General features: G+C 43.0%; 1 protein-coding gene across 1 annotated transcript in view; it reads left to right on the top strand.

The window, feature by feature from the left end:
- Positions 1-8732: 8732 nt before the first annotated feature.
- The window catches only part of LOC129118386 (gamma-aminobutyric acid receptor subunit rho-1), a 30252-nt gene continuing 13942 nt past the window's right edge, over positions 8733-25042 (top strand). The window contains exons 1-3 of the mRNA XM_054629723.2: positions 8733-9003; positions 22020-22073; positions 24235-24341. Of these exons, the coding sequence (XP_054485698.2) occupies positions 8882-9003; positions 22020-22073; positions 24235-24341 (283 nt within the window). The 5' untranslated portion in view covers positions 8733-8881. The remainder of the gene's footprint in view (positions 9004-22019; positions 22074-24234; positions 24342-25042) is intronic.

Below are 25042 nucleotides of genomic sequence, written 5' to 3'. Positions count from 1 at the left end.
TACACTGTATAAAAGCAGGGGTGGGCATCCATTTTAAATGTGTCATTTTGACTGCCTCTGTATTCAGCAGAAAGAAACACCAAGAGTTTGCACCTTGTGGCCTGCAGTAGCTATCCCCAGTGCTGGAGGGACTGATAACAGAGTGACCACTCCCAGGAGAGACTTTCTGAATTTGTCACCTTTTTCAGAGTGGTGACAGAGTGTTGTCATCAGGTATTGTTCATTCTGTGTGCTGGGGGGTGTTTTGCCTGCTAAATAAACAGGTTCTTTCCACTTCTCTCTGAGGAATCCTTCCCAAACTGTCTGGAGAGAGGGGCTGTGTGGGTTTGCTTTCTGGGGGGCCCAGTTTTGGAGGTTTTCTCCCAAATTTGCCTAAACCAGGACAGCACTGCACCTCATTTTCTCCCATACTACTTTCTTGTAGTCACTAAATCTCCTGATTTTCTGATTTTTTGGTTTTTTTTTCAATTGCATTTCATTTGATCATATCTCATTTCCAGAGTGTTTGTAAGTCTTTCTTTTCTGTTTCGAAAGATTTCATTTCCCTGCCCAAAAGGAAATATTATTTTCTTTCAGGCAGGGAAATGAAATTTTGCCATTTCAATGGGGATCTATTGGGCAAGCTTTGGTCCATGTCCCAGCAGTAGATGGCATGCCATGCCTTTTGATGGCTTTCAATTTGGCAAAGATTTTTTTTTTTTCAGTATCCATGCCATGTCCCACATATCTTCCCCTCAAAGTTGTGTCTTCCTCCTTGCTTTATTTCCCCTGCTTTTGCAACATCTGTGAGGTCAGTTGTGGCATGTTTTGGTCCTTTGCACTGCACCTCATGTAATCCCGGTCCATTTTCTTGTAGTCACTAATTTTCCCGATTTTCTTCTTTTTTTTTCTTCAATTGCATTTCTTTTGATGGGATCTCCATCCCAGAGTGTTTGTAAGTCCTTCTTTTCTCTTTCCAGGATTTGAATAGATCAGTTTTGGCAAGCTTTGGTCCATGTCCCTCCACTAGATGGCATGCTATGCCTTTTGATGGCTTTCAATTTGGCAAAGTTTTGGTTTTTTTTTTAAGTATCCATGCCATGTCCCTCATATCTTCCCCTCAAAGTTGTGCCTTCCTCATTGATTTTTTGCTCTGCTTTTGCAACATCTGTGAGGTTAGTTTTGGCACGTTTTGGTCCTTTGCACTGCACCTCATTTACTCTTTGTCAGTGGTCCTTCTGTTTTTTCTGGTCTGCTTCATGCCATTGCATGCTTATTCAGGAAGTAAGTTCGTGTCTTATTCCTGCTTTTTGTCAAGAACAGCATAGGATAAAGAACCAGTCTCTTGGGGAGATAATTGCATTACCTGATGAAGACTAGCCATTTGCAGTCATATTCAATATGGGGGAAGGTTATCCAGTTTTAAAATATTTTAACATTTTCCTTATTTTATCTTGGTACTGTATTGTAGCAGTTCCTTAATAAAAATGCTATGTAGTGCAACATTAAACGCCTTACAGAAGCGCATCAGACAGCTCCATTTCCTCTGGCAAACACATTTTAAATTAATAAAAAAAGGATTAACTTGGAAAGATCTATTTTTCTTTAAAGCCATGCTAGTTAACATTAATCAAATTACTCACTAACTCTTCATTTATTGAGTGCCATATCAGCCTTTCCAATATTTTCTCAGGCTGAGGGCTGTAATTAGTCCAGTTGTTCCTTTAATCCCCTCTGAATATTGGCAGGACAATTCTCCTATTAAGCACTACTGCCTTTGCTGAATTGCTGTTGACAGTTCTGTAGATGTTACTCATACCCATGTCAGCTTTTGCCTTGAGATGGCCCTGCTGGAATCTCAGTGTTTGTGTGTAAGAATTTCAGACTCATCACCTTCCTTTTTTCTTCCATTTTGTTGCTGTTTTTTGAAAAACATTTGGAACAATTTCTTCATTGATAGGCAGAGGTCCTTGGCATATTGATGATGAAATCCCCCATGAGGTGCTGCAGATGAACTGTGAGAACAGTAGAGTAGGGGAAACCCTTTTTAAGCTAGGGTTTTATTGTAAGAAAAGTACTTATTGCAAAAAAAAGCAGAATGGCATGGACTAGATAGAGGGACTAAGGAGCAGAATCTAGTAGCTGGAGTGAAATTACATCCTGTCTGTTCTCATCTTATTGCAGGAGTTCCATACTGTTGTCTCCTTATCACAAAAGTTTCATACCTGCTTGGTGTTTCTCATGGGCAGCTCCTCAGGGCACTGACTCTATTCTTCACAAAGCAGCCAGCTAACTCAAATTCCCTTCTCACTAAGCCACCCCACTCTTTTACACCGCTCTTCCTCTCATTGGTTACAGCTGTGGCCTGTTAAAGTCAGGCCTGTTCCTAATCTTTGATAATTGGTCCAGCTGCAACTCCTTAGGGGTAAGATGACTTTCTACACTATCTTTATTTTCTTATATTTTATCCCCCTACACCTGTCTACAATGTCCAGGGTATAATTTCAATCCAGTCTTTGATCCATGCTTTCAAATCTTTTCGTTCTGAATCTTCCAACAGAATTTCCTTTAAGGGAGCAGTCCCTCCTAACAAATGAGTGCTGTGTACCGTGGGCATTAGGACATACTGGGGAGCATCAGGGGAACCCTTGACATCCTTAGTATCCCAAGTCTGCCTCCCCTAGTATATCTATTCGTAGCAGGAAAAAATCCTTTGCACCAGGCTGCACTAGGCATGTATGTAGTTTCAATATTTAATTCAACCCTGTTAAACTGCTAGCAGCAAAGTATACTTCTAAAAGTGTCTTTTTATCTCTCATTTATCTTTTACTCTTTTTTTTGTATCTTTTCTTCTGTTTTAGTAGCAGAACCTCCATGCAAAAGGTCAGGTTCCCCAGGGCCAAGAACACACAAAGCCGCCTAATCCAGCTAAGGCAGCTCCGGGGAATTGCAGGAGGGGCAGAAACAAAAGGACACAGCTCAGCACGCAATGCGCATAATCTCTGAGTGCAGGGCCATGGAGAGGCACTTGCAAACTCAAATGTGCCTCCACGGGCACAGAGACACATCATGTGGGGAACAAAGACACATTTGGTGGAGAAAGACATCCCTGAGGGAAGAGCTCTGCTGAAAGGAGAGTGGTACTAAAGACGTGCCTCGCATTGCTGTTCCTTTCGGCAGTAGGAACAGCATTAGTCCCCGAGCAGTGCAATTCACTCAGGCACATTGTTTGCTGTAGCCATTCAGGTTTCTGTTCAGTGAGGGCTTGGCCTATTTCCCTTTTCTTTCATGCAGTGCACAATCCATTTAGGGATTTATAGCGGCTTAGAGGCCCATGTACACTGCCTTGTCTCTATCTGATTTTTATTCTGCGATAAGAAGGCTTGGGGTCACGGGTTCATTGGCACTTGCTCCTCCTTGTCATTCAAGTTGCACAGAAATCTTTAGTGTTTATGATTTCTTGAGGTCCACCGATGTCCTCATCGCTGCTTGGAGAAGTTCCAGGGTTTGCCACAAAAAGCACATGAATCTGCTCTGACGTGATGTTATAAGTAAGGGGCGCAAGAGACACCAGAGAGGAGCAGGGGCATGAAAACAAATGTGACAACCCTATTTGTGGTGGAAACCTTGGCCATAAAGTGGCCAAAAAGTGATATAAAGTGATGTGATTCCCATCCTGGTGCACACTTATGCCAGATCATATAATGATCTTTAACACTGAAAACAAAAATCTTCCTGTTTTCTCTGCCCTATTCTGACCAGTAGCTCCCAACCTCTGCTTTCCACAATCACAGCACCTCTAGCTACAGCCTGGAAAAGGATGTATTTGCCTCTTGTGCCTGCAGAGGAAACACTGTCTTCTTTCCCTTTCTATGTGGGCTTCTTTAGTTTTAACCATTCCAGTGTAAATACCTATTTTCCCTCTTCTCTCATCCTCTCAGCTTCCTGGGGAGTTTGATTTTTAGTCATACAAAGAGCAGAGCTAAGAGAGCTAGGAATGCTAGGAATAGCCACCAGCTCTGCTAATACCACCATAGTGAAACTCAGTGGAAATGCCACTTATCCCTAGGTTGATCAAATTCTATTCCTCATCTGTACCAACATCCTCCTTGGATAGTCCTGTAACCCAACAAATGTGAGGGATCTAGCTGACATATTTCATCTTACACAAAGTGAGCATGGATCTCCTGTGAATGTCCCAAAGAATTGAAGTATTTTTCTTAAAAAGGACACAAGTAATGGATGCAGAAACCCCACTAACTTCATATTAAGCCAGATTTTAAAAGTGTCTGACAACACCCATGATAGAAGACACTAAAAAAGTAAAAAACTATTCTCTGACCATTGTGTCCTGGAGCAGAGTATCATTTCTGAAAGAAACAGAGCTGCAGAGGGGAAATAATTGTCCAGAAGCCAAGCAGTCTGTTACACAGGAACTCATGTGCTCCTCCAGCTCCCACAAACATAAATCACAACAGAGATACAGTGACACAGTTGTCCATGCTTGCATCAATAGCTCTTAAATGCAGACACCTGCTGGGAAGAGGTTAGAACATCTAAATGCTCTTTTATGTGTGTCTGCTGTAGCTTGATTATAGCTCCAAGAGTGTTTACACTGATGTGCTGTGTGTTGCTGCACTTTTTGAAGCTTTGGGTAGTTCGTTAAGTAAGAGAAGGCTGGGTGGTGATTTGACCGAGTTATTGTTGTGTCAGATGCTTTCACTGCATTGTGCCTTGCCCTGAAGGCACTGAAAGTATTCCTGGGTTCCTGTGGTGTCTGGTGGCTTGTGTGACTGTTCTCCAGACTGGATTTCTGCTCCTGGCAAGTTCAGTATCTCAGTATATTGTTGTCTCAAAGGCAAAACAATATGTCTCAATTTATTCTTCTGACTTCTTCTGCTCTCATTTTGGAGATGGATAGGTTATAAATAGAACTGGATAAATAGTTTACTCTTCTGGAATCAAATGTAAAAAACTGTATATTTAACAAATTATAATAATTTGGTTGCCCCAAATTGAATGAAAAGTTTATTTTTGTGACATTTCTTATCATGCTTTGTTAACGAAAATCCAGGAAATCCAGGATTAAAGTCCTGAACAGTCTGGGAAACCTGCATTTCTATGCCTCAGTAACTAAGCAAAAGCCCAAGACCCTGTTGAATCCTCTGAGGAACACAGTGATGAAAGTGATAAAATCCTCGAGCCAGGAAAGCATCACCAGCTGGCAGGAGCTGAGCAGAAGCTGGGGGTGGCATTCCTGAGGGGAGATCAAGCTGCTCTAAGTGAGGGCAGCTTCTGGGGACTGCCCTCCAACACAACTTCAAACCTTATTCATTGCTACTTACTCAAGAACTCTGATTTCCTTCACCATTCCTGTTCAGAATCATTTGTTTCATCTCTCTGAGATGTTTTTATATTTTTGTTGTGGATTATCAATTGTCTTCAGGTCCTGCTCTAACCCAAATAAGCCTGGTGTCTGGCCTCAAGCACAAAAGCATTCCAGGAAAGATGGCTTCTGCTATGAAAAGGAAATAGCTGGCCTTTCCTACTGCAAAATTCAACCTTGCTCAGTTGACTTCATGGCTACAGTCCATCCCCAGTTCTTGGTCTATTCTTGGATCAGCTGTTGTCTGGCTTTGAGAGATTTGACACAATCATTTCACATTCAAATGGTTGTCTCTTATCCATAGAACTGGTGTTAAAGTTAGGAAAGTCAACAGTATTGTGGCTTTTCCATTTTAAAATTTGCTCTGAGATCTGGTAAGCATCAAATGCAGGTGGAAAGTTAGTACTTATTTTATTACTAGTTGGGTATCTGGAAAGCAGAGTGCATGTTAAATTTTATATTTGTGAACACTCATTTGATGGGTCAACAAGAAAAAAATGCCAAGGGATTACCAAATCAAATAAAACTAAGTAATAAATCAAAATGCAAATATTTTGATGTGTATCTCTGGGATATTCCCACCAAATCTATCAGCTGATAAGATAAATAGTAAAGTCATTTGAGGAGACTGCAGTCAGCTCACAACTAGCCCACAAAATGTCTAAATAGATGAACTTGTTAAAAATACTGTTCACTGCAAAATATTCATTCTTTTTGTATCTGATATCCAGAGAGTTTTACCTGCTGAATGAAAATAGTGCTATATCTTGAATCTCTAGACATTCTAATGGAGAAAGCAGGCAAAACTAATTGTCCATCTGCTCAAGATCAATATTAAGCAAAACTAGGGGACAAACTTTTTGAAAGTTCTTTTGTTTGATTTTTTCTGTTTTAGTTTTCATATACAAGGCACCTGGCCATCTCTCTTCTTGCTCCTAGATGTTTGAATTTTTACATTTTTTCTAATTTTGATATGGAAATTTTCCATCATTTTTCCTCTGGGAAAACCAGATAGAAATAGTGCTGGAGGTGACCTTGGGAAGTAATGTAGTCTAACCTTTGGTCCTAAGACAAGATCCACTACAGCTGTCTTAATTATTTCTAATGATGGCAATTGCAAACTCTTTCCATGTAATCTGCTGCAATGCTTCCCTGTCCCTATTGTTAGAAAATATTCCTAGTATCAAATCTAGTATCTAACCTCATTTTTACCTCATTTTCCCCTTCTCAGTTACCCTTTGGTTCTGCATCTCATGGCCATTTGGAGCAGAGTGTTTTTCTGTTTGAAGTGACTTTACACACCTGGAGGCATACACTGTGCCATTCCTACCCTCCCTTTGGGTTACCCCCCAGGTGGTTTGCAGCTTCCTTGCAGATCATTTGCAAAACACATTTGTTATACCTTGCAGGCCAGGAGCAGTCATGGATAGCTGCTCTGAGGTGCAGCAAGATAAACTGAACTAAAGCTTGCAAATGTTTTGCATCAGTCCTACAGACATTTCAGCAAGACCATGCTTCTCTGTCTTGCTTATGGGAGTGCTGTGTGAGATGGTGTTGAAAGCTTATCTAAATCTGCTGCTTCTCCCCCAGCTCTGAAGCCTGTTGGCCTGTCAGGGAAAGAGGTTTCTTTCACATGTTTATTCTTCAGGAGCCCACATCTATTCTTCATCCTGACATTTTCTTTAAGGAATTTAGAAGTTGTCTGATGATTTGTTCCAGGAGTTTTTTATGAATTGCTCATATTTGAACTTTTCTATGAACAGCAATCCAAAAAAAGGGAAATTAAACGCATTTTTTGGCCTTCTTGATATATTCCTTTGGCAAATTCTGTCTGTTAGTGAGAGAAGAATTGTTTCCCTCCTCTCTTGTGTACCAAGGCACCTCCAGCTGTTTTAGAGCAGCTAAGTAAATTCATAGCTATCCATTGCTTGTCAGTCCCCATTGCTTCTCTGCATAAGAAAGGGATCAGTATTTTTAAAATACATATAAATCAAAAATATATTTACATAGGTTATTGAGACTGAGAAGAGTATATCTAACATCTCCACCAGTGAAAATAACAGTTATTAAGGTGCTTTTTATTCTCCTTGAGAAGGATAGTGAATCAGTGTAAATGGAATGCAGGTGATTTTCAAAGTTAAATGGGTACAACTTCTTTGAACAGTAGCATTGATCAATCATCACAACAAACTGCTGGTGACTGATTGCCCATCTCTTGAAGCCTGCATGAATTTGTATAGAAAATGTTTTATCCCCTGCAAATCATGTAGTTGAATCTTTGTTGTTTGAAGGAACTGTTAGTGCCTTTCAGTATGTTGTTCCCGTGGATCCCAAGGCAGTGTAAATGCTCACCAAAGTCAGTAAAGCCACAGCAGCTTAGGCCAGGTAGAGATCTGCTCCCCAGCGTTTGTAGAAAGAGACGAGTGACCTGACAAACTGCTCTGAAATAGAAATCCATAACAGGTAACAGGCAGAGGAAGAAGAGCCTTGTCAGCAAAGGGGGTAGGACAAGGCTGGAAGTATCAGCAGGACACAGGTGAATTCTCCATGAGAAGGTACAAGTAAGAACCAAAGCTGTGAAGCCTTGGGGAGAGGCACAGAGGAGAAGGAGGGTGAACACGGACCTGGGGGTTGTGCAGGGAGGGTGTGAGCTCCAAACTGATGGGCAGTGGGGCTGGCTTGACTGTCCTATTTCTGCCCACACCATTTTATTTTCTTTACCACAAATGAGGATCTTGCCAGCCACATGAGACCTGACACACCAGGCCCCCAAGTTCTCTTGCAGCTCTGGTGGGTGTTTGCTGCTCGATTTCAGCAGGATGCCTCCAACATCCCTGTGCAGAGGGCAGAGGCATGTCCCCCATTCTGTCCTTCCCTGTTCCTCTGAGCACTGGATACTTTCCAGACATGGTGCTCAGCAGAGCACAAGTCATGAAAGAACCACTCTGGCCACAGCACCACTGGATGCTAAAGTGATGTAGAACACACAGGATCAAGTGCTGCTTGTAGAGCTAAATACATTTTTTTTTTCTCTGCAAATTGATATATCTTTATTAATAGTTTTCAATTTATTGCAATGCTTGTAACAAATATTACTGCTACACCGATAAGTTTTGTGATTAAAGAATTACCAATGACATCTAGCTGAATAAATGCACTACTTCACTTAACAAGGCAGAAATATATATGTATATGTGCCACAGGTATTTGAACAGGGTTCAATTTAAACCAATTAATAAAATAGCCTGTTTGGACTAAAAATAATTGTTGTCTGAGAATACGTGAATTCAACAGTGCTAGAAAATCCCTGCCATCTGACGTAGAAGGATTTATAGGTTTAGTGGAAATTGCTTTCCCCACTGTCCAGATTAAATACTGCAGGATGATTTTTTGTATGAGTAAACATCCTTCCAATAACGATCAGACCGATAATGTCTTAAAAAGAGAAACAGGATCTACATTTAGATTTTCTTTTTCTTGTATGGACTATTTCTGGATACTAGACCTTCAGGTAACATGTTGACTGTCCATAAAATGCATTTTAGCATTTTCCTCCTGCTGTGGGGATGGATTTTATCCACTGAATGCAGAACCCACCGACATGGAAAAGAAATACATGAGGTATACAAAAAAGGCAGGTGAGTCTCATGTTTTTACATTCAAGCAGCTACAGTTTGGATAAATGTAATGTTTTGGGTGATGATAAAATGACTAACAGATAATTTGAGCTTGTATTTGCAGACTGTGATCTCTCAGGCAAAAATATTTTCTGTCGTTTCTTTTGCCAATGACTAAGTTTTAATGCATTTTCTACTGTCAAAATCACTGTTTCTTTAAAAAAAATAGGTTTCTGAAGTGTCTCAAAGTTTGAAAGGGTAGAAAAAAAGAGGCATTTATATTAATGGTAGTTAAAATGTGATAGAATATTTACATGAAAGGGAAATGAAATTTAGGTCCATGAGAATTGTTGCATTCACTGAAAATTAGATGGACTTGAGATCTCAGATTAAAATATTTAGAATTTGGTATTTTGTTCCCATGTTATTTTTTTATAGACCTTTTAAAAGGAAAAAATAAAGTCTCAGCAAGGCAATGGTCGGTTATCACGGTTATCAGAAGAAACAGAAAGAGCATTCAGTATATTGTATTAATATGCTAAAATTATCTAAAACATTGTCTATTCTTTCTCTCGCTCTCTCTTTCTCTCTTACAAAAAGACAATGTGATATTTTGCTCTCACTATCTTGTAGACAGCCATTTTAGGAGGATTTGAGTTGAGGAAGGGTTTTTGCTACAACTGAGTTCTGATTATTTATATTCTATTTGGGAAATAGTTGGAACTTTGTGTGAGGATTTTTATGCTCAGGCACAAAACAAGTTACACCTGGAGGAAAAAAATACTTTTTCTTTTTTTATGTAAGAATATAGCTGACACATTTAATTTTGTTTAAATGCTGTGTACTGTTGCTTGTGACGGACTGAACCTGTATTGTCTCTGCTTTACTATAGTGCTGTTCTGTAAAGACTCTGTATCATCCATACTGTAAAGTGTATAGGGATGGAAATGCAGGAATGTCACAGTCCCAGTCCCGAGGAGTTCAAACCACTCCTATTGGCTTTCAGAAAAAAACAGCTGAAAGGTGGAAGGGATGGAAAGTGCTTATTTTCCACCAGCCCCTTGTAGCAGGTGAGGGGCACCTTCCAGAGTGACTGCAGTGTCCTGATCAGTACTTGGGCTTCCATGGACCATTTCATACAGAGGAAGTGGCTTCAGCAGTGACACCACCTCCATGGAGGTATAGCTGGCAAAATGGATGCAGTGCTCTCTTCATGACCAGCCCCCAGGGGATATATTACCAGAGCCAGTATGGGTACAAGACAGGCACAAAATCCCTTTTTTTGTTGAGGCTTCATGACTGTGACAGCAGAAGTGATGTGTTGGCTTGTAGCAAATGAAGGGGGTGAAAAGCAAGGTGCCACCGTGTGAGCTGGGAAGCATCCAGATGAGAGGAACGTGCACACACAGCCATTTTCTTGCTTCTCATCTTTAGGGAAAGCTCTATACCGCACTAAATGCTTAAGAGTGTCAGTGCAATGAAGTGACAATATAACAAATCAAAGCAGAAAAGTGTTAAAAATGTGTGAAAATGGAAAAGAAGTACCTATTCAGTAAATGCAGGAGCTGCCTCTTCCCCTATACGTTGTATATGAGGTGTAATTGTTCCAGGGTAAGCCCATCAGAAAGCCCTGAGGTGGTGTGGCTCTGGAGAATTGGCTCCACTGCCCTCCCAGCATGACCACACTGGCCTGGGAGGGCATTTCTGGCCTATTTTCTCCTCAGTAGGGCTCAGTGATGTTGAGGAGAGCTGATGGGGAGAGGAACAAAGTTTTCCTGTGGCTGTAGGGTTGGTTGTCCATCAGCAGTGTGCTCACCGTGCTCACTTTGCCCTGTGATGGCACAGCCTGTGAGACACCCATGTAAGGTAAAAAAAGATGATTATGGCTATCCATAGGATGACCATAGGACCTCACAATTTCTTCCTAAGCACAAGCAACAAACCCTTCTGTGCCAAACCCCTAACCTTCAATGTCAAATTCAGAACAGGATTGCAAGTATTTTTTAACTCTGGCTTCCATCTGTTTGGTCCTGTTCTGTGCTATCTTGTCTCCTCTCCACCAAGATATTTGCAGGAGGACCAAGCCTCCATTCATCTCTGCTTACATACATTTAGGAGATAAGGCTTCTTGCATTTCTCAATATGGAATGTTTCCCAAGCTTTGACCTGGCCATTTGGCTGTTTTCCTCTGTCCCTTCACTGCTTTTTCAGGATTGACATCAGGAATAGATGCAGTATTTGTACAGCCCTCCAGCAGGTGCTGTATGCAGAGGTAATCCCCCTGACCTTCTGGGACTGCTGTCAGGATCTCCCAGTGGAAGATCATGCCTGCCAAACACTACCAGGCATCTGTGTATGGCAGAACACCTCGTCTCAGAGGTCCAGCCAAGCCTCTTTGCTCTCATGGGGTGGTCTCTTATGTTAAGATGCTGGTTATGTAAAACAGTTTTGAAGTAGCCATGATTCCTTGGCACTTTCAATCAAAGTCCATGCCTTTTTCCATCACAGAGTTAGATCCTGGATTCAAAAGGATCCAGAGGATGGTAACAACCTCTGGAGCAACAGAGGATGGTATATTACATCAGAAAAACTTGCAGAGAACATTACTCCTGAACATTTTAGATTTGACTCTGTTTCCCCCTCCCTTCAACACCCAGCTCTGAATGCAGGAGGAGAAGTTAGAGTAATTGACCTCTTTACTCCTCTCTAAACACTCATTTCTTGCTCCTTAAGGCTTGTGGTAAGGACCAGGATGGAAATCCATCCCTCCACTGTAGCCTTTTCCTTCTGAAGAAAGACAAAGGCCTCAGTGGAGATTGATGGGAAAATCTATTTGATGTGGAAAAGGCTGTCTCCACACCATCACAGGATACTCAGGATGGCTTGATTTGCACCCATGACCTCCCTAACCCCCAGAATCCCTACAGAACAACAAGATCATCCTCTTGCCTCAGTGCCAGGGCTCAGGGCCAGCCACCGGTGTTGGCACATGGCAGAGGCACCTGCTGTAAAGACCTGCCAGCATCCTGCTGTCCCTGACAGTCGTGTCCAGCTTTGCTCCTGATTGCCATGGTGCAGCTGATGGAGGAATACATAGGCTTTTAGCTTATTTCTTTCGATGGTGTGTCAGTTTCTTCCAGGTGAGACTCACTTGCGCTGAACTCTGCTTTCAAATTAAAACTCACCACTGGATCTGCAGTTTTCAGCTCCAGGGTTTCTCTTTTCACCTGCCCAGATCCAGCTGAGCTCACATCCAAAGCCTTCACATTCTAGAGATTTGGTGAGTGGAGCACATGGGGAGCTGCAGGGTCAGACACCTTCTCTGTCACAATATTTTTCACTGCAGGTACCCCATTCTAGCATGAGACACAAGGGCTGTGAAGAAGAGTGAGCAGACAGGAGAGGTTTTGCCCATGAGAGTCCATGCATGCACCACAGTCTTATGAGGACTGGATTTGCATGACATGAATTTTGAAAAAGGTCCCAAATAATTCCTTAAATCAAGCTGCTGAGGCTTTAGGACATAGTGTGACAAGAAAATGACAAATCAATCTAGGTCAAAGTACGCAGACAGTCACAGTGAAAGCAACATAGTAGATAGCTTTATTGCATGGGACTTACTACAGAGCCCTCAAATACTGAAATTCACTGTAAAAATGTCTGTGTGCCAGTCAAAGACTCAACTACTTATTTTTTGCTAATCTCCAGGGCAAATCACCTTAAAGGAATTTCACTTCAAAGAGCAGCAATATAAAAATAAAAGCCTTCTCACCTTGCAGACCCGTTCACAGTTTGCAGTCAGCCATGTGCAAAACCTGCAGGGATTGCAAGGCTTTTTCTGCCTGTTGGGTTCAGAGTGCCAAAACTCCTACAGAAAGGAGCTGAGTTCTGGAGCACTGGCAAGAGAGCTGTCTGCTGTTTTCCCAACTGCTCAGGCTCTTGGAAAGCCACCAGGCTTCGGGGGGGCAGTCACTAGAATGATGCAAAAGCTCACTAAAAGTCAAAACATCGTTGTGCCAACAAAAGGGCCAAAGCCTGTGTTGCTAATTAGACTTGCAGAATCTACTAGAGAGGATGAGCAATTGGGAAAGAACTGTCCTGGAGCTGAGCCATGTTGTTCTGCCAGAGCTAACTGCTGGGGGGAAAAAAAAAATCAAAAATCTCTTTTAACACTAAAAATCTCCCTGGACAGCAATAAAACCACCTTTCAGACAAACAGCTCTCAACAGAAGAGATTCCACTGTAAAAGATCTAGAGATCATGTTTGTTCAACCTTACCTGAGACTCACTTCATGTTGTTAGTCATGCCTCTACCATTACCTGACCAATAATTTTGCCTCACTTTTATCTCCAAATAGTAACCCATTTGCATAAACAAATCTTGCTAATGCAAGCTGTCTTTAGATCACACTTGTGGAGTGCATGGTAGGACTGCAAAATGCCTGTGAAGGCATTGCCACATTACCAGTGGTGAGCCAGATGCAGTGAGCTCCCAAGGCATTGCTTTCTGGGATCAGTTTGAGTTATGTCTGGACACCACTTGCTCCAGCAGAGCTGGGTCTCAGGAGAGCAAGAGGCCAGTGTGGACTTCAGACCTGTGCAAGTGGTATCTCTCCATCTCCCCAGTTAGTAACTTGCCTTCCCCTTTCCTCCTTTTTTCTTCATCTCTGTCACTCCTTTTCTTTCCCTCATTCAAGGTTTCTCCTCTTCTTCAACAAACTGTTTCTCTTTTTTTTTCGTCCCTTTCTTTGCCCTCTGCTTCACCTACCTATTTTTTTCCCCCCACATACTTTGCCCTTGTCACACAAATCTGCCAAGATTTACCCTGTTGCTTTCAACTTCATATTACTTTGTGGCTTACTTCAAAGCCTTTTCTTCCCTCCAACCATGCTCCTCTTCTTTATCTTGTTATACATTAGCTTATTTTTCATTAGTGCTTAGCTCTTTCTCTCATTTGCCTTTTCACCCCTGTTGTTCTTTCAAGAAATTTCAATTGTGCATGGCTCCTTTTCTTGGACCAGCCAGAAGTGTACCCCCCTCTGCTTCTCATAGCAAGTGATGATGCTTTGAAAACTCTATTTTCTAATTTCATCATTATCACCAGCCTCCTTTCATCCCTTCTAGAATTTACCTCAGGTCTATGTGTCACACAGCTTCCTAACTTTATTAGTTTCATTGGTGGCACAACAGCCTCTACTGGCACTTCTGTAGCCATGTCCATGCACCCAAGTACTCTGCAACCTTCCTTGGCCCCTAATGACAGAAGCTCCAGGTAACATTGCAACTTGCTCAGGATCAGCAGCTTCATGTTTTCTTCTGGCCCACCATTACTACAATGTGTTTTATGAGCTGTTGTGAGGAGACATAAGAGGCTGTGTGAAGCCTAGCTAAAAAAAAAAAACAACAAAACAACCCCAAACCAATTTGAAGATGCTGCAAGGTAATTTCTTCCCTCCTGAGTGCATATAAATTGATTTTCTCATTGCAGAGTTGAGTTCACATCTGAAATGGTGATCGTTTTTCTCCTAAAATATGCTCAGTCACCTTCCAAACTCACTTCTGTGAAAGCACTCACAGATTTCAGAGGAAATTTCACAGTGTGATGCCATGCTTATATACTTTCTGTCAAATTTCTTCTCCTTGCTATGCATTGTGGAAAGTCTTGAGCGACAGATTCCTGCCCACTTGCACCAAGCTACTCCTGAATTCATATGCTTGCACCATTATCACTTGGCCAACTTCTCCTTTCCCACTCTGAGAGCCCTGCTCTGCCTGCCTGGAAGGCTTCTTCACCTCCAAAATCTCTCCTCTTACTCTGCTATTTTTTCTAGCTATGGACATTGGATATGTGAGATGTGGACATGCCTTGGTGTTGCTAACACCACTGAAATGCCTTCTGTCTGGTTTGCTGCTCTGTTCCCAATAATGCCGAACCATTGTTTGTCCTCTTGAGCACTGTGCAGCACTAAGCTGATGTTTACCCAGAAATACCACAATGACACTTCTTTAGCAGTAACAGTTGGTTTGGAGGCCATCACTATTTTGACTTCATTTCTGAATGCAAAATGGAAAAAATTAAAAATACAAAGTAGAAATCAATGTACACTTTTCTGAATTTGCTAGCACTGAATTTTTCTGAAGTCATGAGAATCTGCTGCAATTCTCCACCCAAAGCTCTGATTTTAACTACCTTGAATAGTTACATATCCTCATTAATTATTGTTTCCAGTAATTACTCTTTTATCCAAAATAATTTATAAAGCTATTGAACAACAATGATCCTATCATAGGTATCAGGGGACTACACTGAGAAACTTTCTTCATGGTAAAAACTCTGCATAATTCCTCTGTTTCATGTTTTGTAACCATTCACATGTGGGGAACTTCTTTCTGACTCTGATTTCTTTACAAGAAGAACCTGGGAACATTCCTTTGGAATTTGTGGTACAATGTGTGATCTTGATTACTCTTGTCTACAAGGCCACTAACTTTTTAGAGAAGGCCATTATTTTGCAACAACTCCATGAAAGGAGGTTGTAGTGAGGTGGGCACCAGTCTCTTCTCTGAGGTAACTAGTACAGGACAAGAGGAAATGGCCTCAAGTTGCACCAGGAGAGGTTTAGATTAGATTTTAGGAAAAATATTTTCATGGGAAGGGTTGTGAAGCATTGAAACAGGCTTCCCAGGGAAGCAGTGGAGTCACCATCTCTGGAAATGTTCAAAAAAACATGGATATGGCATTTGAGGACATGGTTTAATGCTGAACATGGTGGTGGTCCCAGGTTGATGGTTGGACTTGATGATTTTTAAAGGTCTTTTCCAAACTAAATGTTTCCATAGTTCCAAAGGGCATAATATCCTTCAAGAAAACTCTTCTTCAATACATACTATATTTATCTGGTGTCTACATTTGGTGGGGTTTGCTATCTTTATAGCTAATTAGTCCAGTGGAACAGTCAGTAGCTTTTTAGAGTCCCAAAGAAGTTGAAAGCTGTCACCTTCCAGTCCTGTGTCACCAATGACTATTGATTCAACAGTTTCTTACTTGGCTTTCTTCTGGGTAAAAGCCTGTTGACTTGTTACTGTTCAATCCATTTACTTTAAATCTATCTCTGGTCCTGTGCCAAGATGAATATTTCTTAATGCTGCCCCAACAGCAGAATTGTTACAATTATGCTTTTTCTGTTCTATTCTATTGCAATTCAAATTTTTTTGCCTACTTATTCCCCATTCATCATTTATACATTTATTTCTCCATATTCCACGCAGTTCTTAGTGCTATCTTTTCTTGCAGTTTGTCATATAGGCATCAGACCTTTTCTCCAACACTTTGTGGCTTGGAATTAGGACCCTAGATCCCCAAATGCCTGTTTCTCTTTCAAGCATGCCCTCATGCCTGAGTTTTATAGTTCTGTCATCTGTCCTACTATTGAAAACATTGACCAGCTGTTTCCAGGATGAAATCTGTGAAATGTTGTTTAGTGTCTCTCAGCAGCAGCAAATTAATGGCATCACATTAGCCCTGGTACTTCAGACATGTTCAAAGTCACAGCTTCACCTCAACCCTGTTTCCCTTGTTTAGTAATGAAATATTAAAAACCTCACTTAAATCTACTTTTCCTCCTGCTTACACTAAGGCAGCCAGTTACACCATCAGACAGGACATTAGACTGGTTTGACGTCAATTATTGCAAAGATTCCCGTTAACTGATCTTTATAATCTCATTATTCCCTGGGGTTGGGGGCAGGGGGCAAACCAATGGATCACTTGAGTTTTTCACAATTTATTTTCAGATCTCAAAGCTCCAACTTCCTTCTTTTGTACCTCTCTTAAAACCAGGTATTGTTTTCACCCTCACGCTCTCCCAGGGGCATCACCTACCTCTGAGGAATCGTTGGAGGTGGTGGCTTACAGCTTAGAGTCTGTAGCAGCTGGTACTCCCAGTGCTCCTGGGGAAATGTCATCAGCCTCTGCTGACTTAAATACCTCCAACTGTCTAAATACTCCTTAAAATGCCCTTCCCTGATCGACACTGTGCTTGCAAGTCAGCTTTTCTTCTGAGACTGGGTCAGACATGGAACCTTTCAGCATGTTCTGCATTGCCCCATTAGTTCTCCCCTTCCCTTCATCTGCTTCTCTTTCTTACTTGGCTGAGTCCTGGCACCACGCCTGCCTCCTCCTAGCTGGCAGGATGGACCTTCTGCTTCCTCCAACTCTTCCTTTCAACATATGTAACACAAAACTCAACAAACACCCATGCACTGGATGCAATTGCTGCAACACAGGGACACTTCCACTTTTGCAATATCAGGTTCAGTGTCAAGACCTCAGGTGGCACAACTTTTCTGTGAGTTATCAATATGTGTATGTATGTTCCCTTTTTTTTCTTTAGTCAGTGTTTATGTCCAGGCAAAGAGCAAAAGAAGTGCAACTTTTAAAGGGTGTATGAATGTCTCCTGCTTATTTTGGATTCTGAGACCGACCTGTATTCAAATACCAATGGATTAAAATGGGGTTCTCATTGAATTTTCTGTATCACTCAAAAAAAAGATGGTAGAAGACCTCAGAATCCCACAGTTTTTCAGACTTCGTAATGTAAAGACAGAAAATAGTGCTATTTCCGCCTTTCTTTTCATATATTTAACTATATATATTATGATAGCAATGTATCACCTTTCTTCACAATCTTTAAACCTACTAATCATAAGGACACATAGTCCAAAATAATTACAAACAAATAAGGGCCTGACAAATGCAAAAAAACCCAACAAAAACATGTCATGATAAATTTTCCTCAGTTCTTAGAGTCCTGTTTACAGCTCATGGCTTTTCATGTCTCTCAATTTGAGTACAAATTAGTGGGTTTCTATCCTACATTATCCCTGGGTAATTAATGTTGCACAGTGGATCATGTCTGGTGAAGTGCATGTTACCAGGTAAAAGCAGTTTCCTCACATTTCAGTTTTGCTCTTTTCTCCCTCAGGTGCTGGGTGGGTTTTCTTCCCGTTTAGCTGCCTCACTTTTCCTCCCCCTGTAAAGCTCTTCTCTGGGCTCTGGACAACTTCTCAATCTTCACCTGGACCTGCTGCACCACCTCTCCACCAGCATCTCCTGCTTGCTGAGAAGCCTTCCCAATTCATTTGCAAAGTCATAAGGAATTCTATGGAAGAATTTTCTGTGAACTCCCCACTCCAAACACTCTTTTTTCCTTTGGAACACAGGCTGGGAAGTTCTTTAGCCCAGCAAGGCTCACATGTCTCCAGGAGCTGGACATTATCTCTGTCCAGCACCACTCTGTGGTGAGGGGACACCACTACTCATGAAGGACTGTCCAGGCTCTCTTTGCCCCAGGAGTCATCCCACAAAATGATGAGGCACTGTTTGAATCTGATGCCCCACTCTTCTCTGCTCCTTCTGATATCTTCTATCACTACCCAATGTTTATCTTCCCTCCCCATCTCTGCCCATCCAACCTCTTTTCTCCTCAGTCTCACCCAAAGCACAGGCACTGTTGCAGATCCCAGCTCTCTTTGTCTCTGCCCTACTTTTTCCTGCAGGAACGTCCTGTATGTTTGTGCCTAATACCCCCAGTTCCTTTTGCTTCTCCCCCATTCCCTAAACCAGCCTTCCCCTGTCTGATTTTGGCCTTTAACAGGATGTCGTATGAACCCCAGTCACTAACTGATCATAAAATAGGGAGATCAAAGCCAACTATGTAGGCATTTAATAGGTATTTAATAAGATTTTTACACTTCTAACGGATCTCTATAGTACCAATACACCTTTGTCAATCCCATGTTCATCCTGCCAAGACTTTGTTCCCTGCAGGGACTTGTGCTGTCTCCACTACCCTCTCCTGCCTTGCCCAGATGTAATTTGATGGGAAGACCAAGCAGAACGTGGGTGCTGGCATTCCCCTGCCCATCATGGCATGAGGTGTGTGCAGCACAGCAGGTGCAGGATGGGAGGCACAGCACAAGCTGTCCACCCTGCTCACTCAGGGATGGGGGGCCCAGAGCTGAGTGCCATGGCATGGCTGGCGGGCACGAGGGACTTGTATCACTTTCTTTACTTTGCAATTAGAAGTTTTGCTGGAAACTGGCTCAACAAGCTCCATATCCCCCGTTGCCTTCCATCGGTGGTAAGGAGGTCCGTGGATCAGCTGATCTGTGAGATTATAGGTGGGAAATGGATGTTGCAGAAGTAATTGCGAACTAAAATGCTACGATGGGTAATGACCTCTCGCGCATTTGTTTTGGTTGCTTCCAAAAGATCTTATTTCCAAGATGAAGAATGAAGAACACTGTGGGGTTTCTGGTGCACATTGTAAGTGTGGACCTGACATTCCTCTGGCACGTGTCCCGTGAAGTTGGGCATTTGGAAATGCTTGCTGGGACCTTTAGATGTCAGGGTTGGACTGTTTCTTCTGAAAATCAGACACTGTTAACCCTAACCCTGCAACCCTTTTTGCTGTGTTGGAGTGACTATTAGAGCAATAGGAAACATCATGCTTTAAAGTATAAAAAGGGTAATTGCCTTTTGCCTTGTGTCTGTAGCAGTAGTGATCAAAATCTAGATTGGCTGATTTTCTTCCCCAGCTATCCTACGCTTCAGCCACATTATTGCCTCCCAGCCCCAGCAAGCCTCAGACTTTAGGGCAGAGGCATCTCAAGATCCCTTGAAGCAGTGGGTACATCTGGGGCAGTAACAATGACTTTGAAGAGCTTGCATCACCCCAGCTGCCATCAGGGGCCCGAGAGCTACTCTAGCAATGCACAGGGAGCACTGTGAGTAAATGCCACTCTGCTCCAGTTGTTGCTTTTTTCACAAAGCATCTCTGTGACCTTCATGAGACATGAAATGCCTTTTGGCATTGGAGCTGCTAGGAGATAAGTATTAACATTGTGGGGGGAGGAAAAAAGGGTTGTTCATTATTCAGTATATTTTACCTCAGGAATGATTGTTTAGTTTTAAGGAGCCTGTCATCCCAGTGAAAGCAGGAGGGACACTCACAGCCAGTTGAGCTGAACAATCTGTGCACAATGTCTGGGCTGAATCTCCTGGCTGAGCCTGTCAACCACAAACACCCAGCAGCAGCAGAAGCCACAGCAGCTTTCCATTGATTCACAGCCCAGACTGGCAGGGTAATGGTGTCCCATGATGGAGCTGCCATTGATCCCTGAGCCAGCAGAGGACTCCCCAGGAACCAGAACAGAAAAGGTATTTACTGAGTAGAAAGAAATGGGGCTTCAAATTGGAGTAACTGGGTAACAGGTAAAAATGTTTTGCTGCCACAGAGCTGTGACAAGGGGAACAGGACTGGCAAAAAGAAGCAAAATACCCAAACCAAAGCTCAAATGAACACAGTACTCTGCAGTGGATGGAGAATGGGGGACATTTTATGCTTGTCTTGGCAGGGAAATAAAGTTAACTTTAGAGGAGAGAGAGGAACACCTGGAGGAAATAAAAGGAAACACCCAGGCTTGCTGAGTGCAGAGAATGGGGATGAGTTGGCCACAAATCCTTGATGGCCATGCCTTGAAGTCTCCCTTGACAAGCAGAATAGGGACAGAGCCACCATGAAGCATTAGATAAGACCTACAAGGGAAATGAAAATTAAAAATGGCAAGAACATGGCCTGCTTCATCCCTGTTCAAATACCAGCATTATTCCTGAACAGCCAAGAGTTTACTAGGGCACTTAAAGTCATGCAAATAGGTCAGCTTGTTGCCAGAATCTGCTTATCCCCAAAACACAAGAAATTATTTCCTGACAGCCAGCAGATGAGAAGCAGGCAGCAGTGAGACATATAAGGTGTCTCAGAAGGCAGAAGGCTCCAGAAAGTGCATTTTGCGTTTGCAAGTGTTTTGCTTTGTGATGCCCAGGTCCAAGCAGTGCCACAGAAGCTGCTTCCTTTAATGGCAATGGTGTTGCATGGCCCAAAGACTCCCCCAAACACTCATCTGCCTGTGCACTTATTCCTAGAATTCCTCTGGGAAACACAAAGTAGATCCTGGAAAAAAAAATCCTACTCTTCCAGTTCTTCACTTCAGGGTGAGTCAGTACTACAGCCCCATGTGCCCATTCCTGACTGGTTGTCTGCTTATCTGTGGCAGCAGCAGAATGAATTTCCCTTCCATACTGTTGGCTTTTGGAATGTTCCCAGCCCAAAAAAGAACTGTCTCACAAGGCCTGGGCTTCCTCCACCACACACCAAAGGGACAATGGTGCTCAGGTGCTGTCAACCATTACAACAAAAAGAGTTTTGCCACTGTAACTCTATACAAAGGGATTTGAAATGTATGCTAATAGGCAAAAAGCCTCATTAGCACAGTTGATTTGAGTTAGTGTTTATTACAGAGAGAAGCTAATTTTTTTACTTTTAGTTAAAGATGACTTAGAACTGTTAAATGTTTAAAATGTTACTTTTGCTCAAGCTAGCACTTACATGGCCAAAAGCAATATTCTTGCCTTTAATGATTAAATAGAATATTGGCCAAAGACCTGAGAAGACCTTTCTTGACAGCCAGATGGGAGATGGTATGAAGCCAGAAACAATTTGCACCGTTTGTTTCTTTTTTCCCCCCCTCCAAAATAATTTGAAAATCTTTTGTTCTCGTGAACATACTCTGGTCTGCAGGTGTAATGGCTGTGCCCCCAAGGCCCCATGGCAGCTGCTCTCTCCAAAGCCCCTGGTGTTGCCAGCCAAGGCTGGGCAGGTGGGACCTCAGCTGCCTGCTTGTGTACTCTGCCAGACGGTCAAAAACAGAGGCATCCCACCTTACAAAAATCATGGCTCCCCTCCTTTTGCCCTGTCTCCACTGTGAGCCCGAGCATCCCTACCCTCCCCACCCTCTGCCATGCCCAGCCTGCCACCGGCCTTTGGTGAAAGGCTGCAAAAAAAAAAGGTAAGCACCATTTCTCACATGTGACAGAAGGTAAAGCTGCAGGGATGCGGTGCCTCCCTCCTGACATCCTCTCCCGCCTGCCCGTGCCCAGCTGTCTCAGCTCTCCCTTTTCCCGTTGTTTCCTGCAGCCGGCCGCAGCGGCAGCGACGGGAAGCCCACGGCGAGGCGCACAAGCAGGGCAGGTAAGCAGAGCCCTCAGGAGGCCGCTGCTGGCCTGGGCCTGCCCGCCACATGCCCGTGGCTGGGCTGGGCAGGGGAAGGGGGCACCACTCAGACAAGCCAGTGATTTGTGGAAGCAAACAAACTTCACAACTTTTGTGAAAGTTGTAAAGCTGGTGTGTTTATTACAGCGCTGGGCGCATGTGGGAATCGTTCTCCTAAAATGGCATGCGTACCTCTGGGAACTCCAGATCCCCTTTTAGCTCTCTCTCAAATACGTATGCAAACGATTTCACAATAGATTCATACATATTCATTTTACTGATTTTGCGTGACACTTGCTGCTAATTTTTCTTTATCAGAAAGAACTCTTGGGTCAGGTTGCCCTGCTCTGTCTGCCCCCCCCCCCCCCCCCCCTTTATCTCTTGTCTTTTGGCTGAAGCAGTCTCTCTAAGCACAGGCCCTTTGCAAGAACTGGCAGTCAGATTAAACAGCAAGCTACAGACTTAACTCAAAGATGTACGTTTCACCTAAATCAAAATGGATTTCTACTCTGGAAAATTTCCACTCTGCCTCACCAGCTGTCTGTAGGTGTTAGCCATGCCATTAGCAGGGTGCAGCAGGCCCCAGAGGCAGCCCCACTGCCTGGCATCCTCACGGGGCTGGGGGGTGAGGCCACGGCCAGTTGCCACATCCCCTCAGGCTGCCTGTGGCAGCTCCCTGTGGCGCTGATGCGCAGTTTGTGTTGCCATGCCATGTCAGTGGGTGCCTTCCCTCCAAGAATCCCTTCTGGATTCCTTCCCTCCAAGAGCCCTTCCATGGGCTCTCCATCATGCCACTTGTTCCTCCCACTGCCACTGGCAGGGAGAAAGCACCTTTCTGAGCACTGTCAAACCTGCTCTCAAAGGTTTGCTTTGCCCCTGGCCTCCGCCTTGGACAGGCATAAACCTTCCTAATGTACACTCACAGGTCTTTCAGAGGCTGAACTAAACCTCAAGCAGAAGCAGGGGCCAGCTTTTAAAGTGCCTGAGGGATAATTCATGACTAGAACTCACTGATGGAAGTAGACAACTCAAACCTCTTAGCAATTATTGAACTTAGTCTAAGCATCTCTCTAAGATACTTTGAAGTCCAGATAAAGGATTTGTGAGAGGAGTCACTGTCAACACCGCTGGCCTCTGTTAGGAGATTGTTGTATTGGCTTCTTGTACAACTTTCAACAAGTCTTTGAGAAATCCAGCATGGCTGAGCAGTCTCATTTATGAGAAACTTTATCTCAGGAACTTTTCCCTCATCAAGTTTCTTTGTCAGCCTGTTTTCCTTTAATTTACTTCTTACTTGTCTTGCGTATATTCAGATGAGTGCCTCTCTGAGTGTGCCACCTTCTCTAAAATCAAGAGCCAGCAAAACCTTTCCTCCTTTTTTTGAGCCCTCCTGCCACCCAAGTGGCTGGTTCTGAGGGCAGCAAAGGCTTCCCCTACACAAGGGAGCAACCAAGGAGCTGCTGCCATCACCATCCCAGCCACAGCACTGGGGCACTGAACAGCAGTTTGCATTTTGATGTGGAAGGGAATCAGAGCCTCCTCTGTCCAGCATTCGGTGCAGCTCCAACAGCTTCTGGAATTACCCTCCCAGGCTCTTTAATGCTCAGAGACCTCCCAGGCCTGTAATGCTGCTTTTTATCCTTGATGGAAATCTGGGGCAGAAGCTAATAATTTTATCCCAAGTTAGGGAATGGCCTGCCTCCTGGCCTGCTTCCCAGACCTTCTCCATTTTGTTCCTGGGCAACAGCCAGTAGCTTATTTGATATATTGTTTCCCTAATTCCTGGCCTCACACTCCATCATAACTCAATGTCAGGAATGCCTCCTCCTCTCCACTTATTCACACATATTGTTCCTCCAGCCCACACATTTTAATGACTGTCCCCAAACTGCAGAGAGAATTTTACAGGGACAAAAAGCCACCAAACAAATGTTTTCTCAGTGCTAAAATTATCACAGGTGCCTAAACTGCATGCTGAGTGCAGGAATCAGTTTTTAATGACATTCTGCCAACCACTGCCACAATCACAGGCTCATACTCTAAGGGGTGGATGTTCTGAGGAGTAAATGGAGTGAAACAAGCGCGTGCTTCTCACAGGCACTGCCCAGGGCTCATAGCTGTGCTTCTCTCCTCCTGGTAGCCCAATCTTAAAACGAAGCCCTGACATCACCAAATCTCCCCTGACGAAGTCAGAGCAGCTGCTGCGAATAGATGACCATGACTTCAGCATGAGACCAGGTTTTGGAGGTATGAAACATGCACATTTATCACTGTTCCTGTTTTAAACTGTCACTTCTTTATTCTGTAACATTTACAGCAGTGAAGAAGCAGATTGGCTCTTCTGTTTCTAATTTCTATTCTTTTGAGTTGTGAATTCATGACACTCTTGGGGGAATGGAGGTTCAGTGAAATAGCCTGCTGGATGAGCAAAAAGCATAGTCAAAGGCATGGAAATATGATTAACAGGCAATATATTAATCCTGTTGCTCAGTGATACTTTCTTCTGATAAAAATCTGCAAACACACCTTATGTTTATACCTGGATGGTGTGGGACATTCTAAGTTTTTGTCTTAGTATGGCCATACATGTGCATAATCAAATGATGTACCGCTTTTACCTCATTTATAACCCAAAATAAAATATTTTGACTGTATTAATACTTGCTCACAGTTTGGTGGCTGTGTGCTAGAGCAACTGAAGCTTTCAGGGAAATGGATGGAGAACGCTCTTTCTTTCAGCGCATCGGATTAGAGAATGTTGTAATTTATCTACCCTTTCTGGCTGACAGATGGTCATTCAAATCCAGGATACCATTATATACTCTGATGAAAGAAGATTTTATCGCTAAATGCTCAATATGCCAAATACCAGCATGTTCAATTAATTTAAAAACATTTCAGTTTCACAGCAGTTCACAAATGTGAGCATTATTTTATTTGACAGCTCT

The sequence above is a fragment of the Agelaius phoeniceus genome, chromosome 3 (genome assembly GCF_051311805.1).
Source record: "Agelaius phoeniceus isolate bAgePho1 chromosome 3, bAgePho1.hap1, whole genome shotgun sequence".
Classification (NCBI taxonomy): domain Eukaryota; kingdom Metazoa; phylum Chordata; class Aves; order Passeriformes; family Icteridae; genus Agelaius; species Agelaius phoeniceus.
This window is presented reverse-complemented; position numbering and strand designations above follow the sequence as displayed.